Consider the following 17,145-nt stretch of genomic DNA (forward strand, 5'->3'; position numbering starts at 1 on the left):
GATTATAATCGATTCTAACATTTTCAAATCGATGCAGTTGAATCGTCACATTAGAATCAATGCATTTCGATTAATTGATGCATCGTTACACCCCTAGACATCATGTCTCTTTACTAACAGTGTCAGGGCTGTACGCTAAGCTTTTTCACTAGGGGCACACTTGCCCCTAAATGAGAAATTTAGGGGCAAAAAATATTTTTTAGGGGCAAATTTTCGATTGTTTTTTATTTAAAAAAAAGAAAAGAAAGAAAATTATTTTATATAATTCTTTTTTAATAAAATATATATATTATATAATCATACTTGTAGTTGTATTATCTGCGAGACATCGCCACCACGCAACAAGTCAAAATGCTCGCTATATGCAACCAGCTCCACTGTCTGTGTGTACTCGAGTAGCCTCCAGCTACGGCCAGGATTCTCCGGAGCTGCAGCTGGACCCTATACTGTAGCCTCCAGCTACGGCCAGGATTCTCCGGCGCTGCAGCTGGACCCTATTGACTATATTCAGCGTGCCCTCAGCTCGAATACGCATCGACTCAGTGTTATAACTTATAAGACATTGATATCAGGAGCTATCTGAACTATTTAGTTTAATGGGACGTTTCGTTTTGAACAGTAAGCTAACGCGAGCTATCATGCACTACTAGACTTGCTGGAGGATTTGTTGATATCAGTAGCTAGCCGGCTGGCAGGCTCACCGAGGTCCAAGTGTCCCACTAAAGACTAGTGTTTACAACAGCCACGGTGCGGGAGGAGCAGCAGACGCCGCAGCTCTCTCCGTGTGTCTGAGTTCAGTTCAGTTCGGCTCACTATAGGAGGTTGAACGTGTCGAAAATATGAAGCAATACTAACTTTACTTTTCTTCATAGCTAAGTCAGCCAGTCTATCAGAGTGAGTGCTCAGTCGATTGTTCCCGCTGATCATACCTGCCGAGTGCTCACTGCTCAGCTCGCGTGAGTGGCGTCATCACACGCCTTGGATAATTTAGGAGTGAAAAGCACTGCTCGCAAGCCCGCCCCCAGATAATATTTACCAATCGCAACGGCCAATTAAAGGGGCAATTCGCGACGATATCATTGCAGTGTACAGCCCTGAGTGTATATAGACACCATGTCTCTTTACTAACAGTGTATATATAGACATCATGTCTCTTTACTAACTGTATATAGACACCATGTCTCAGTCTTTACTAATGGTGTATATAATAATAATAATAATAATAATAATAATAATAATAATAATAATAATAATAATAATACAACTTTATTTGTATAGCACCTTTCATACAGAGACTGCAGCTCAAAGTGCTTCACAACAGAAAAAAGACAGGCATAAAATGAGCACATAAAGTGCAGACATAAAATCACAGTTTTTCACATTAGGATCTAACATCCCAACAGGCCACCTAGTTTATGGTTTGATTCAGTTTTAAAAATAGACAATAATAAAAAGAGTAAGATAGAATAGACAGAGTAAAATAGTGCAATAGTGCAGTGCAATAAGTAGTCAAATAGAATAGCACATAAAGTGCAGACATATAAAATCACAGTTTTTTTTTACAGTGCAATAAAATAGTTCTGGATTTAAAGTTGTCTTTGCCTTCTCTGTTTGGTATCCACAGTTTAAAACCTGACAGTCTTCCCTCCTGTTTGATACCCACTTTGACCCTTCGAACCTCCCACTCAGGGCAAGCCTCCCTCTCAGGGCGCAGTTCCCTCTCTCAGGGAGCAATTCTAGGCCTGGGTCCTACACAGTTTTAAAGCCTGACAGTCTTTCTTGTTTGATACCCACACAGTTTAATACCTTGATCACGTTTTAGAGTCTGTAAAATAGACATAGAATGTACCTTACCTTAGCCGGAAGGTATTCCAATAAGAATAATTCCAAGTGATCGCATTGCCATCGCGATTACCAGTGTATACGTCTATACACGTTTCGATGGTGAAATACGCTTATGCAACGGAATTCCGAGGCGAGCGCTGTGCATTTCTGTCCCAGCAGAAGGAGGGGCCACTAACTAGAGCCATATGAAATCCGTTTTATTTCTTTCCAAATTCCATTTTATTTTTTTCCAAATTCCGTTTTTTCCGTTTTAATATTTCAGAATTCTGTATTTTGCTTTGTACGCTCATTTTACCACTTATCACTTATTCTAATAAGTGGGAATGAATAAATGTCCACAATTTAATAAGATATAACAGTCCATTTAATAGGGCTGTCTTAAATACTTCGAAGCTTCGTTCGATGGGCATGGGATTCGAATATGAAAATAAAATTTGATTATTAAAAAATATAAATGATATATATATTTTTTTTTGCAAAATCAACTCTGCCTCTCTTTGTTAACTACAACAAGCAATGCTGTTTGTTATTTAAGATGAGGTCGGACTCGGCACTGACAGATTTGTGTTCATTGTGCTGCTTTTATAAAGCCTCAAATGACGGCTTACAATATTTCATGAAAGCAAAGTGTTTTGTTTGTCTAAGATTTAAAAAGGTTTAAACTTTACAGCACTGACAAAGTTGAACAAAGTGCTGTACAAGTCACACAACATAAAAAAAATAAAAAATAAAAAATATTATTTTATTTTATTATTATTTTTTTTTTACAGTTGATTCCATTTTTATTGCTCAATTCCGCGATTCCGTCCGCGATTCCGTGATCGCGGATTTCATATGGCTCTACCACTAACCTAGGAGAAAGTGAAGCTGACTATATCAACCCCCAAGCCATTGCAGTTCAGACACGGACGATACTGCCACCTGGTGATAGTCGATCATAATGCAGTTCTAATGTGTGGGGACATGCCTAAATGATGCAGATCGCTCCCGGCAGGTCTGTAGAGCGGGGATCAAAGTAAAAAGATCAAACAATCCAAAAACGTATTATCTCGTTTTTGGCACTGAACGGTTGGCGCCCAACAACGTAATATGTAGTTTTTGGCAATGAATGTGTTAATGGAGCAACAGCATCCAGTGTATATGATAGGGTGTTGTTGAGATTTTAAAGAACAGTCCAGGCTGGATGGTTCAGTTTGTCTCATGATGTTTGAGAACTTTTCTTCTGCGATGTCATCTAGTACTCTTCGCTTTACAACGAACGGTTACCGCTTTTGCCTCTGTTAAGTTTAGGTCAGCATTAGGGATGCCCCGATCACGTTTTTTGCCACCGATACCGATCGTCTATGAGCCATATCGGCCGATACACTGCCGATACAGATTGTTTTTGGTTTTGTTATACTGTAAAAACTGGGATTTGGGTTAATTAATATTTATTAAATAATTATTAGTAACCTATACATAATAAAAAAGACTATGTGCCACTTGAAATCGAATTGAGCTGAATTCAATGAATTTGAACCATTTTCATATGCATTATCTTATCTGTATTATCTGTGACACAAGTCGAAATTCTCCGCTCTCTAATGCAAGCAGCGTCTCTGTCTGCAATGCATGTCGACTGGAGCCAAGGTCTGTGTGTGACTCTGCTTTGGTCCAATCACATTCCCCCACCCACAGTCTGCGAATCAGAGGCAGAGTAGGGTGGGTCTTCACCTGCATTGCACTCACATGGGGCAGTGTAGTGCATAATCTTGCCAGGTCTTGCCCGAAAAAGAGATCATTGATCTCAACTCAAGTGACTACCTGGTAAAATAAAGGTTAAAAAAAGAATGTTTATATATATCTATGGTGTAGCGGGGCTCCGTCGTCTCGAGTCTATTACACTTAGTAAGTAACTTACTCTCATGCTTGCTCGCACACACACGCGCTCTCTCACGCTCGCACACACACACACACACGCTCTCTCTCTCACACACTCGCTCTCCAGCTCTCACTCGAACTCCGCTGAGAGTTGTGTTTCTGTTATGTTTTTATGTATTTCGCGCGCGCCATCGATCGGTTTTCGCAATCGGCGAATATGAAGCATTATCGGAATTCGCCAATCTCATATTTATACTGATTATCGGCCGATACCGATGGCTGGTCGATCGATCGGGCCATCCCTAGTTAGCATTGAAGAATACACAGTGATGGTCAGATATAGGTAATTCGATTACTGATACTTTATCAATGTTCAGCCTTGTTGTTATCACAAAGTCTAGGGTGTTTGGAGGGCAGGCTTCTATCAGTGTTGTCGCACCAGTAATGTAATTTAGCCAGGTCTCGACTAGGAACATGCATTGCAAATTCTTTTCAGTTATGTCAGATCATTGATTAAGAAAGATTTGTTGCTCAACGATCTAACATTCAGAAGGGCCATTGTCAGTGATTTTGTGATGGGGGGGGGGGGGGGGTGGCCGGCCTTGGCTGAGCGATGATGGGTCTGAGCCGAGGTTGCTAAGTGTTACAGTACGTGTCAAGCATTTCTTCTTGAGTCTGATAGTAGTGAGAACAGGAACAGCATGGTTTGTTATTGGAACAATAAACTGATAGCAGTAGTTTGGAGCAGATGTTTTGGAGATGCCTGGCTGTAAATCAGACCAGCATTTACCAGTTTGACCATTTTTGGTGTGAAAGGCAGGTGGGGCGGGGAAGAGGGGGAGAAGGGGGGGTAGCAGGGATGAGGAGGGGGGAAGGGGGGTTTGGTACTTTGGTGATGACCTGGCAAGAGGGAGGGGGGAGGAGAAGAGTGATACAATGGAGGAAAGGGGGGGGGGGGAGCCGGGCGCCCTGCGTTTTAGGGTTGTTGGTGTGGAGGGGGATCCTCGATCAAGAGGGAGGGGGGAGGAGGAGAGTGACACGGGAGGAAAGACTGGGGGGGAGGGGCGATGGTGATCCCCGATTATGTCTTGACGTCAATACGGGAGGAGCTGGGGGAGCGCTGTTAGTTCTACTGTAATCCTGTGGATGTCCTCTGCGATCCGATCCAGTCGTTTCGACCCCTCAGCGATCATCTTGCTGTGGATGTCCTCCGATAGCGATTCTATCGTCTTGACGTCATCAGAGTTAGGTTGTGTTATTGTACTGTCTGTCTTAGAGCTTGTTGCAAGGCCATTGTCAACGGAGTAGAATGTGAAGTGAACATTCTGCTTCCAAATCTGTTTAGAGAAAATCTTTTGTTCACATCTCCAGAACATGTCGAAGTTTGCAATGTAATGAGAGCCATTTGTTTAGCTGTAGTTAAAAAAATGTGCGGTAGTTAGAGCGTGATTTGGAATGATGCAATTATCAAATTGCAAAAAAATATATATCGCAATATATATATTTTTTTAACCAGGAAGTCCCATTGAGATACAAGATCGGTTTGGGAGAGGGAGGTAAGGGGTTTTAGATTGTGTGTTGTGAAGTTTAGACTTCAGAGAGGGAGAGTAAAGTACAGAAAAAAGGTACTGTTGGGTACCGGTATCGATTCCCAGGTAAAAATAAACATTTTCAGGCTCAGTGTCCCGAAAAGACCCACCGCATAGGCCAGATGCAAGCCGCATTTTACAATAAACCTCTGTGGGGCTGCTGCTTTTTTTTTTTTTTTTTTTTCTTTTTTTTTAATATATTATAATCGCAAATGTTATCGCAATCGCAATATCTATCAAAAAAATCGCAAATCGATTATTTCCCCAAATCGTGCAGCCCTAGCGGTAGTAGTTGGTGATACCGGTGTTACTCTGTGTTCAGGCTCCACCGAGTACATTACTTGCCCACCACCCTCACTGGTGGATGTTTTTTTTCTCTTTTGTTTTTATGGAAATAAAACCTATTTAGTTCATTTTCGCATATCAGTGCCCACGTTCAAATAAAAAACGCAAACTTGTAAAACAGTGTGACGGAGTGGCTATTTTTAGGTTTTAGGTTTCACTTGGTTTTAACTTCACGTGAAGGAGAGAAAGAAGCTCTAGAGGCGATATTTTGTATTAAACCTGCAGCAGCGAATGCTTGACTGGAGAGGAGCTCAGAGGACCAGTCCAGACCAGCAACAGTATGTTTGGGTGATGCGTTAAATAAGGCTGCAGCTACATTGGTCTGTCTGTCAATGAACAGATAGAACAGTGACAGAAGATATTACTGTCCGTTGGTTTATTTCAAAGTTAGAACCCAACTTACTCTACTCTGTACTCTGTCCAACAAATGGATACTAATCATTGAAAATGTATTAAAAACAGATTTAGACGGCGGCTGGGTGGCGTAGCGGAGATTGCGCTTGTCACCAATGCAAGAGACACCGGTATCGAATCCCAGTCTCAGCATTGCCTTCGGCTTGGGCCGGCCGTCGTACTGGCTCATTTGGCAGAGTCAGTGGGTGGAAGTCGATGGGTGGGGATTGGACGTTGTGGACAGCGACCCCTACAGGTCGGTTGGGAGACGCCTTCACAGCAGAGACAGGAAGTGGCGAGGGTAGTGTGAGCCTCCCATGCGTTACACCTCGCCAATGAGAGTCCGCGCTGGCAGGTGAAAATATGTGACAGGCTGCCTCCTCGTGTGCCGGAGGGAACACGTGATGCAAGGCTCTATCCTCTCTACAACCGACCAGTGGGGGGCATAGTCGAGCAACGTTCAAGACAGGGGAGGGGAGAATTGGATACACGAAATTGGGATGGGAAAAAAATTGAAAATAAGGAGAAAAAGTGGATCAAAACAAAAACAGATGTAGACGGACAGACACAGCGGATCATTGTAGCCGTATAACGTTAAAGATCAAAGTAAATGCTCTACAGATATTGAGCATCATTTTGTAACCAGTAATACCGGTGTTGTCTTGAGTTTATTAGTCATAGGAAATTCCACATCACCGTGGCAACCCTAATATATAGACACCATGTCTCTTTGCTAATGGTGTATAGGCACCATGTCTCTGGAGTCTGATTTCTTTGTCTCTGTGAGGTCGTGTAGTGTACTCGCAAACTAATCTGTAATTGTGCTTTGTTGTTTTGTTTGGCTCGTCGGAATCCATGCTGGTCTGATTCTGTCTTAGTAGTCATGTGACCACGCACGCGTAGAGTTGTGCCCTTCCTGATGGCTTGTTGTACAGAACTTGTAAGTCGCTTTGGATAAAAGCGTCAGCTAAATGACTAAATGTAAATGTAAATGCACGCTTCACTGCCTGAACAGATACTGATTGGTCATCTCTTTATAAGTGTAACTAGGGATGCCCCGATCATGTTTTTTGCCACCGATACCGATCACGATCGTCTATGAGCCATATCGGCCGATACACTGCCGATACCGATCGTTTTTGGTCTTGTTATAGCAGCTGGCAGTATTATACTATTATATAGGCATTCTCAAAGTCCGGACTCCGTTCCAGATCCGGACCGAACCACAACTGTCTCTGCCTGGACTCTGAGCAAATTATACTTTTCATATGTATTATCTGTATTATGTGCGAGACAGCGCCAACACGCAACAAGTCGAAATTCTCCTCTATATACAGTATCCACTACAAGCAGCGTCTGTCCATGTCCGACTGCTCCACTGTCTGTGTGTCTGTCTACTACTCTACTCTGCTTTGGTCAAATCACATTCCCCCACCCACAGTCTGCGAATCAGAGGCAGAGTAGGGCGGGTCTTCACGGCATGCTCATTGTCTCTTTCAGCGACCGGCTGGGAGAGTGTAGCGGGGCTGAGAGTACTCGTCTCAACTACACTTAATGGCTGGTCGTCCAGCGGTCCAGGCGTCCAGCCCTATGAATTTCATGACTTTTCTTGTGATCGCCTTAGCCTTCTGACTATCACGGTTATACGCATGGCCAGGGTGCTCTCTAAAGTGGTTTGCATTAGCGGCCGTTTTGGTTTTTTCTAGGGATGCTCGATATTGGCTTTTTTACCGATACCGATATTCCGATATTGTCCAACTCTTAATTTCGATACCGATACCGATACCGATATCAACCGATACCGATATATGCAGGGTTTCCCCCCAAAAAAACGGAATAATTTCAGGTAACTAATAATTTCACTGGATGCATTCAAAAGGCTTTCTAAATGTAAGCATTATCTGTGCAAAATATGATAATTAAAAAAGATTTACATTACATATCTCTTGTTGTTGAATTAAACCAACATGCATACTTTTGACAATAAATAAAATAAGAATTGGTTCTTACTTGCTTGCCTGGGTAAATAAAGGTTAAAAAAAAAAAAAAAAACATTTTTTTTTTTTTTTTTTTTTACCGATACCGATATTTTCCGATATCACATTTTACTGCCGATATCGGCCGATAATATCGGTCGGCCGATAATATCGGACATCCCTAGTTTTTTCTCTTTATACTCTCCATGCTCCTCTGGGTGATGGGACTTCAAGTGTCTTATAAAATGTGTTGTGTTGAAACTTTTTACATTGCTTCCCCCACAAGGTATTTTATCCTGGCATACATTGCAGATGGCATTTGTTGCTTCTGTCTCAGACACTTTGTAATAGTTCCACACCGCCGACATGTTTTAGGTTACATGCGACAATGACACCAACTCCGCTGAGAATTGGCTCATGTTTTTCGCGGCATCGATCGGTTTTCGCAATCGGCGACTAGAAAGCATTATCGGAATTCCCCAATCTCATATTTATACTGAATATCGGCCGATACCGATCGCTGGCCGGTCGATCGGGGCATCCCTAGGTGTAACATTAACACACACACACACACACACACACACACACTCACTCACTCACTCACTCACTCACTCACTCACTCACTCACTCACTCACTCACTCACTCACTCACTCACTCACTCACTCACTCACTCACTCACTCACTCACTCACTCACTCACTCACTCACTCACTCACTCACTCACACACACCTACACTCACACCTACACTCACACACACCTACACTCACTCACACCTACACACACACCTACACTCACTCACTCACTCACACACACACCTACACACACACCTACACACACACCTACACACACACCTACACACACACCTACACACACACCTACACACACACCTACACACACACCTACACACACACCTACACACACACACACACACACACACATGGAGATATCACCTTACTCAGTGTCACTTTGTCTCTCCCCAGGCAGTGAAGAGCTGAGAGGATGGCTAAAGCTCGAGCTGCGGACGGGAAGGTGACCTACCCTCCAGGGGTCAAGGAGATCTCCGACAAGATCTCCAAGGAGGAGATGGTTCGCAGGCTCAAGGTCAGTCCCAGCGTAATGCAAACCTGCTCGTATTACAGCAGTAAAGGGGAACAAATTAAATGTTTCTAGAAAGAAAAAAACCTTTTACAATCCACTTATTGTAGACAATCCTTAATAATAGATGTACTCTCATTTCAGTGATTGGGAGAGATGCCCATGATCAAGATCACTATGTTGGCCAAGATAGTAGTGATGATATTTCTGATGCTTTTCCCAGCCTGCCCGGTTAAAATCCACAGATATTGCACTGAGTTGCATCACAATATAGGATATCAATAATGCACTTTGCCTACCCAAAGGAGGCAGCTCTACTGCCATAAGCTTGGTCATATTTCTCCAGGGTGAAATTGTGTCATTGCAACAACCTATGTCCTGCTTAGTGCTTACCAATGAAGTTTCTCATTACCATCCATGCTGTTCTTTATACTGGATACCGGCAGCTCCGGCTAGTCAGCCATAAAGTTAAACTAATGCAAAGTCACTGAGACTACCATCCACTCCCTACTACCTTGGGTGCATTGTGGAGGAGGCTAAAGCGTTTACTTCAGGGCGTGTACAGGGTGGATCATGGTCCCCTTGACTTTGCATTATGGCTGACGAGCCAGAGCTGTGGCTATCCAGTATGAAGAACAGCATGGATGCTAATGAGAAAAGACATCATCGTTGGTGAGAAGGAAACGGGGCTAGTTAGGGGTCTGAAATTCTGAACGTAAACCTTTTTAAGGTTTGCTTTATACACTTGAGTATTGCCATTTAAATTCTGTGAAATACAAGAATTTAATTTAATAAATAATTTATTAATTTAATTATTATTAAATTATTATTAAAAGAACATTTGTATATTCATATTAATATTGTAAATGATAAAAATTTAACGATGATAAATAATTGTTTATTATTTAAATAATTATTTCTTATTAACACATTGAGTGCCTTGCCGTCCATTAACCCCATGTAAACGTAGTTGTAGTTTGTAGAGCTAAACCTATATTTTATAGTATAGCTATGGGTCTAATAACGCCGTCGAGTCTCTTCTGGTCAACGTGCAAAAAACGTTGTTTTTTATATATATAGTTTGGTTGCTTCTGAGTAATTCCAGGCAAAAGACGCTAAAACAGCGTTTTTGTGTAATTTAATAAACACGTCATTTTTCGCCTGATTATCGGATCTTCCTGAAATCAACGCTACACCATCATTATTATCCTTCTTCGTGCACGCATGAAATGTGGTTTAGACCGGCGCGCCCCCTACCCCCCCTCCTGCAACCCAACGGCAAACAGCCATACACATAAAACACAGATAGCGTCAATCGCGCTAGAAATAAATATCAGATCAACGCAAGCTTTCATATAGAGTGTCCTTACCTGTTCTCTGATGTACTGCAAAAAAAAGAATCCAATTATCTCATCGCCATTCCAGTTATCCACAGAGGTTGTTGGGCATTGCACTTCAACGGGCAGGCGGGGTCAGTAGTCCAAACCATCCCTACAAGCGTGTGTTTTGCCGGAGTGTTTAGGACCCGCCCCCACGCCGCAGCTCGGTAGAGAAAATAAACTAACCCGTTTCTAACAGGATGCAATAATGGCCGAAGGCGTTAGAGGGCGGTATAAGACCGTCTGCCAGCTCAGACACATTCAGAACAGTATGCACAAGGTGACCCACTGAATTATGAATGGCAATAGCGAATAAAATAAATACCGTGAGAAAAACGTAGATATACGTTTCCGGCACTCAACGATCGGGCGACAGAAACGTAGTTCTATGTTTTCGGCAACCAAATGGTTAAAAAAATAATATATATATATACCAGTATATATATATATATATATATATATATATATATATATATATATATATATATATATATATATATATATATATATATATATTATATTATTGTATTATTTAAAAAATAATTATAAAAAAATATATAATAATAAGTTATTCTCGCAGATGGTGGTGAAGACCTTCATGGACATGGACCAGGACTCGGAGGAGGAGAAGGAGTTGTACCTGAACCTGGCGCTGCACCTGGCCTCAGACTTCTTCCTCAAACACCCGGACAAGGACGTGCGCCTCCTGGTGGCCTGCTGCCTGGCAGACATCTTCAGGATCTACGCCCCAGAGGCTCCCTACACCTCCCCGGACAAACTCAAGGTAACGGAGCCCGCTGACTGGGCGGGACTTCAACCTGCTGTCACTCATCCTACTCCACTTAGAGCTTATAACGGCAAAGTCAGACAACATTGATCGGTACTATAGACCAGTGTTTCCCAAGTTCGGGTCCGGGGCCCCCGGCCAGTATCTGGGATGTTGCTAAGCGGTCCCTGGACTAAGAACTATTGCCTTTTCTAGTATTAGTTGTAATGGAAGCGGGCTCTGATTATTATTATAATAATCTTTATTATTATTAAGGCTGAGACCACTTATCGATATATATCAATAACTGCGTGATATCGATAAGTGGCGTCACATATCGATATGTTTGCATATGTACATTTTTTTGTATATAAGTATATATATATTATATATATATATATATATATATATATATATATATATATATATATATATATATATATATATATATAAAATCTTAAATACTTTATACTATACTAAAATACTAGGTCTTGTGGCATCTTTTAGTTAAAACATCCCCATTTCATGTAAATTTCAGTTGAATTGCAACTCTGCACTGTGCATTCAATATGCAGTACACTCCTCCATCACATCCAGAGACCACCGACTATAAAATGAGAATGATCACTCTTGTAGTTTTGAATGGGGAAATCGGTAACTAAAGATGCCGGCAACAACACATTTTAAATTTTATACTAATAAAAATATCGACATTTATCGATAATTTGGTCCCGATTTATCAATTCTTCCAAATGGCATATCGTCTCAGCCTTAATTATTATTATGATTGCTTACGCTGGTTTCCTATTATTATTGCTTGCCGGTCTGTAAGACAAAAGGACAACTGTTTACCCATTCCCCAAGAGCAACAACAGTTTCGAGAAACGCTGCCGTAGACCGCACACAATTGTAGGGCGAAATTGACGATGGCACATTTGTTCAGCGTTTTCTCTTTGGTGAAGTGTTTTCTGTGTTGCATCCAGGATTGTTTTTCCCTTTCTTTTTGGTGACAGCTTCTCTGTGTCCTCTCCAGGATATCTTCATGTTCATCACCAGGCAGCTCAAGGGGCTGGAGGACACCAAGAGTGCTCAGTTCAACAGATACTTCTATTTGCTGGAGGTATGTGTTGCTTCAATTGGATTTCAGTTTCACTTATTGATGGGTGGGGAGGGGGGGGAGAAATGCAGATGAATAGGGAGGTGTAGTGGTTACGTAATTTTCGTTTTTTCCTGTTCCACCCTCTGTTCCACTTAATGTATTTCCCCATTGACCATTTCTAAATCGGCTCGTTTTAGATAAATAAAGCATTAACGTTGGCATGGTGTACCTTTATGTGCGTATTTATCCACAATCTATAGCTCAACATGAAAAATATTCGCAATTAATCGTAAAGGTAGCAAAATAACAACGTTTTTGTTTTCGTTCGCTGGGAAACTACACTGCTATTTGGCGCTGCTGACTGATGTCACCACAGCATAGCCTCCTGCCTGTAGTCACAGACCTAGGATCAGATTTCCCTTACATTCCATAAGCTTAACAATTCGTACAATGGGAAAATAACTGACCCTGAATCTGTGGCTAGTATCTGTTTCACCCAACACTAGTGCTCCGGTGATCATAGCCATTTATCTCTAAAGCTAACCACTATTTGTAAAAGCCACAACCACGTTACCATATTTGTATTTATAATTTAAATCGTATAACGTTATTTCGCTGCATATTAAATCACTGTAAATACTAATGTAAATCATTGTTTTGTTGTATATATTGTGTATAGTTTATAACGTTATTGTTTTTTACATGACGTTAGTAGCTAGCTAGCTAGCCGGCATTCATGAAACTCCTAACATGCCCCGATTTAAAATGGTTCTCTCCTCTTTGTATACCTTTGTCCTCACAAACAAAGTATTCTGCCAGGGAACTTATGGACACGACAGTAGTAGTAGTTATAAGGTTTTTGAGCTTGTAACGTTAACGTTAGTTAGCTATCGTATCAACGGGCCGTGACGTGTAGCTAGCTAGCTTGCTAGCCGGCATGATGCGTGTGCAGTGCTTGCCCCACAGGTCTGAGAAGAGGACCTGCACATTTGACTCATTCCCGAAACTCCTCTACATGCCCCAATTTAAAATGGTTCACGACAATAGACATTGTTTTCGTTGTCAAAAGTCCCTTGGAACGGTGTCATCTAACCTTGTGCGAGCCGTTGTCATTGCCGTAGTCGGGCACGGGTGTGTGCCCTAGACAGCCAAGCACATAGACCGTTCCATAGCATACGCCTTCAGTTGACTATGACAAATCCTCTCTTACCTTGACGATTAAAAAGCCTCCATAATTTATTTTTTACGATGCCAGTTTGTGAGAATTCGTTGTAGCTAGCGTTGATGCTATTCAATGCTATCAACATTAGCTAAATAGCTAACCAACTAAATACAATGGTATCCTGAGGTAACGTTAAATACAGACAACTTTTGATTACCAACGATAGCTAGCAAGCTAACTAAATAGCTTTGTTTGTCTGGACTATCATACTAGCTAACATACCCAACTAACGTTAATGCCATTCAGAATTTATTAACATAGCTACAACACGCAGTAACCTTAATACAATTACATGCATCATTTACAATGAACGGGTGGGGCTAGTCTAAAGGACTCGACACGGACAAGTTAAACATCAATCAATTAATTTAATACAACAGGTTACTGTAGTGTGGCAGTGAAAGGGTTAATGGTGGTGCAAAACACTAGTCTATGTTGACTGAAGTAACTTTGCACTAAATAAACTAACCATCACGGTTGCAATATTACAGTGTATCATAGCAATCAAAACATAATGTTCACAGACTTGTAAGTTTATTGCCAAGCAATCAAATAATGAGGTGTCTCCAGCGAGTTGACATTCTATCAAATGACGTATGCACCTTTTGTTGCTTATTACTCTTCTTTCTTGCTCCTCTCCAAATACATCCAGTGGTGTATCTAGGGTTAAACACATTGTAAAACACTGTCAAACCCATAGTCTCCAACCTCCTCTCCCCTCTCTCTGTAGAACATAGCGTGGGTGAAGTCCTACAATATCTGCTTTGAGCTTGAGGACAGTAACGAGATCTTCACCCAGCTCTACAGAACACTGTTCCAGGTCATCAAGTAAGTGCCTGTGTGTGGGGGGCGGTGGGCACAGTTATTTGAATATTCCAAATGTTGTAGGTATTTGACTATAGCTGATGTTTCTTTGTGTCAACTGCACTGATTCAGCTACTGATTTAGAGTTGTTGTTCTATGTTCAATAAATGTAACCAATTGGATTGGGTTTCCTCAATCATTTGACTAATATATGGAAAACATATAATTTGTTTGGAGAAGTGAGGACATCACAGAAGCCCTTCAGGCTACATTATGAGAGAACTGCACACACTTTTTCTCTCGCTCTCACTCTCACCCTCTATATGTATATATATATACGGTATATATAAATTATTATTATTTATTTTTGTATATATATTTATAGATGGGTTCTTAAAAAAAGTGTGGGGGGTAGTTCAGTTAACCATAACTTTTCTTATAGGAATATTGATCACTCTGCTTCATAACACTGTACTATATTCACATCACTCTGCCTCATAACACTGTACTATATACACATCACTATACCTCATTACACTGTACTATACACATCACTGTACCTCATTACACTGTACTATACACATCACTATACCTCATTACACTGTACTATACACATCACTGTACCTCATTACACTGTACTATACACATCACTGCCTCATTACACTGTACTATACACACATCACTGTACCTCATTACACTGTACTATACACATCACTGTACCTCATTACACTGTACTATACACATCACTGTACCTCATTACACTGTACTATACACATCACTGTACCTCATTACACTGTACTATACACATCACTGCCTCATTACACTGTACTATACACATCACTGTACCTCATTACACTGTACTATACACATCACTGCCTCATAACACTGTACTATACACATCACTCTGCCTCATTACACTGTACTATACACATCACTGTACCTCATAACACTGTACTATACACATCACTGCCTCATTACACTGTACTATACACATCACTCTGCCTCATTACACTGTACTATACACATCACTGCCTCATTACACTGTACTATACACATCACTGCCTCATTACACTGTACTATACACACATCACTCTGCCTCATTACACTGTACTATACACATCACTGCCTCATTACACTGTACTATACACATCACTGTACCTCATAACACTGTACTATACACATCACTGCCTCATTACACTGTACTATACACATCACTCTGCCTCATTACACTGTACTATACACATCACTGCCTCATTACACTGTACTATACACATCACTGCCTCATTACACTGTACTATACACACATCACTCTGCCTCATTACACTGTACTATACACATCACTGCCTCATTACACTGTACTATATACACATCACTATACCTCATTACACTGTACTATACACATCACTGCCTCATTACACTGTACTATATACACATCACTATACCTCATTACACTGTACTATACACATCACTGCCTCATTACACTGTACTATACACATCACTCTGCCTCAGTCAGTCGCTACCTCATAAAAGAGTGCTGTGGGGATCTGGTGCCCGCCCCTCCCCCTCTCCTCCACCACTCTCTCTTTCACTCTGCTGATCACAACCTTGAGGGCTGAATTCTGCAGCACAGAATATGGCATTTTGCCATTTGAACCAAATTGTGGTGTGTGTGTGTGGGTGGGGAGGAGGAGGGGGGGGGGGTTGTCGTGTGTGTGTGTGTGTGTGTGAGGGGGGAGGGGGGGTTGGCTGGCTGGCTGTGCAGACACAAAGCTTTTTATGAGGGGAAAGCTGGAAGCTGGGCTCTCTGTGTTAAATGTTTGCAGTAAGCTGGACGCTGTGTGCAGCTGTGTGTGTGGAATGAGACAAGGAATAGCTGGCAGTGTGTTTAAGACGGCTTTTACAGCTCTTACTACAATACGACTCCAATCTAGATCATATATTTTACTTCCTTTTTGTAATACAGATCAAACCATATAGTTTCTGATTGGTCAATATGTAGCAGACACATTGGTCAGGGCCACTGAGAATCCATGTAGCTAATATGGTGTGGTTGCTGTTTTGAAGGTGTTCTGGTGCTGAAGTGTGATATGCTAATGCCCCTGGTTGGTTGTTAGTAGGCCTGTCCCCGACTAAGGATTTGTATAGTCGACTTTGATTGGCCAAAATGTGCGATAGTCGACAGAATTTAATTAAATTTTCTTGCATTAGATTACGGCTCCTTTCGATCGATTAGTCGACTATCCAACTAATCGAGGTCAGCCCTAGTTGTTGTTAGTGATATAACCCTAAAGGGCTCATGCACAAAAGAAAATTGGCGTTCAGTAGGGGTGGGCGTGTGGGGGAATCGATTGAACAGACTGAAAACGTTATATTTTCAGATAAAACTGATGTTTTTATTGCAGATGTTAACAAAGTTTTCCGTCGGTTACATCCTTTGCCACTGAAAAAAGGTACAATATCGTAATATTACAATATAGTGTCGTGATAACAACGTCCCTAGCGTTCCGCAAGAATGTTGAACTCCAGTCGACGTCTGCCGTAAAGCATCCCCACGCCGCGGTGGCCAATCGTCACAGCCGAAAACGAGGCTTTACGGCACGATGTCACACCAACGCACCCACCTGTGGCGAGTTGCTGCAATGAATGAATGAATGAATGAATGAATGAATGAATAAAAAGTTTATTTCTTGGACATGTTATTCTTCTTATTTCTTCAAACAACTCACAGTGTCTTGATCCGTCAGACCAAACAATCTTAACAACAAATTTAA

General features: G+C 41.4%; 1 protein-coding gene across 4 annotated transcripts in view; it reads left to right on the forward strand.

Annotated features, from left to right (window-relative positions):
- pds5b (PDS5 cohesin associated factor B) overlaps positions 1 to 17,145 on the forward strand; it is a 132,930-nt gene that overhangs the window by 47,355 nt on the left and 68,430 nt on the right. For all 4 annotated transcript variants that reach the window (XM_084319889.1, XM_084319891.1, XM_084319890.1 and 1 more), the window contains exons 2-5: positions 8,990 to 9,110; positions 11,064 to 11,267; positions 12,283 to 12,369; positions 14,301 to 14,398. In XM_084319889.1, the coding sequence (XP_084176015.1) occupies positions 9,009 to 9,110; positions 11,064 to 11,267; positions 12,283 to 12,369; positions 14,301 to 14,398 (491 nt within the window). In that variant the 5' untranslated portion in view covers positions 8,990 to 9,008. The remainder of the gene's footprint in view (positions 1 to 8,989; positions 9,111 to 11,063; positions 11,268 to 12,282; positions 12,370 to 14,300; positions 14,399 to 17,145) is intronic.

Source organism: Notolepis coatsorum, assembly GCF_963971535.1.
Source record: "Notolepis coatsorum genome assembly, chromosome: 8".
NCBI classification, from domain to species: domain Eukaryota; kingdom Metazoa; phylum Chordata; class Actinopteri; order Aulopiformes; family Paralepididae; genus Notolepis; species Notolepis coatsorum.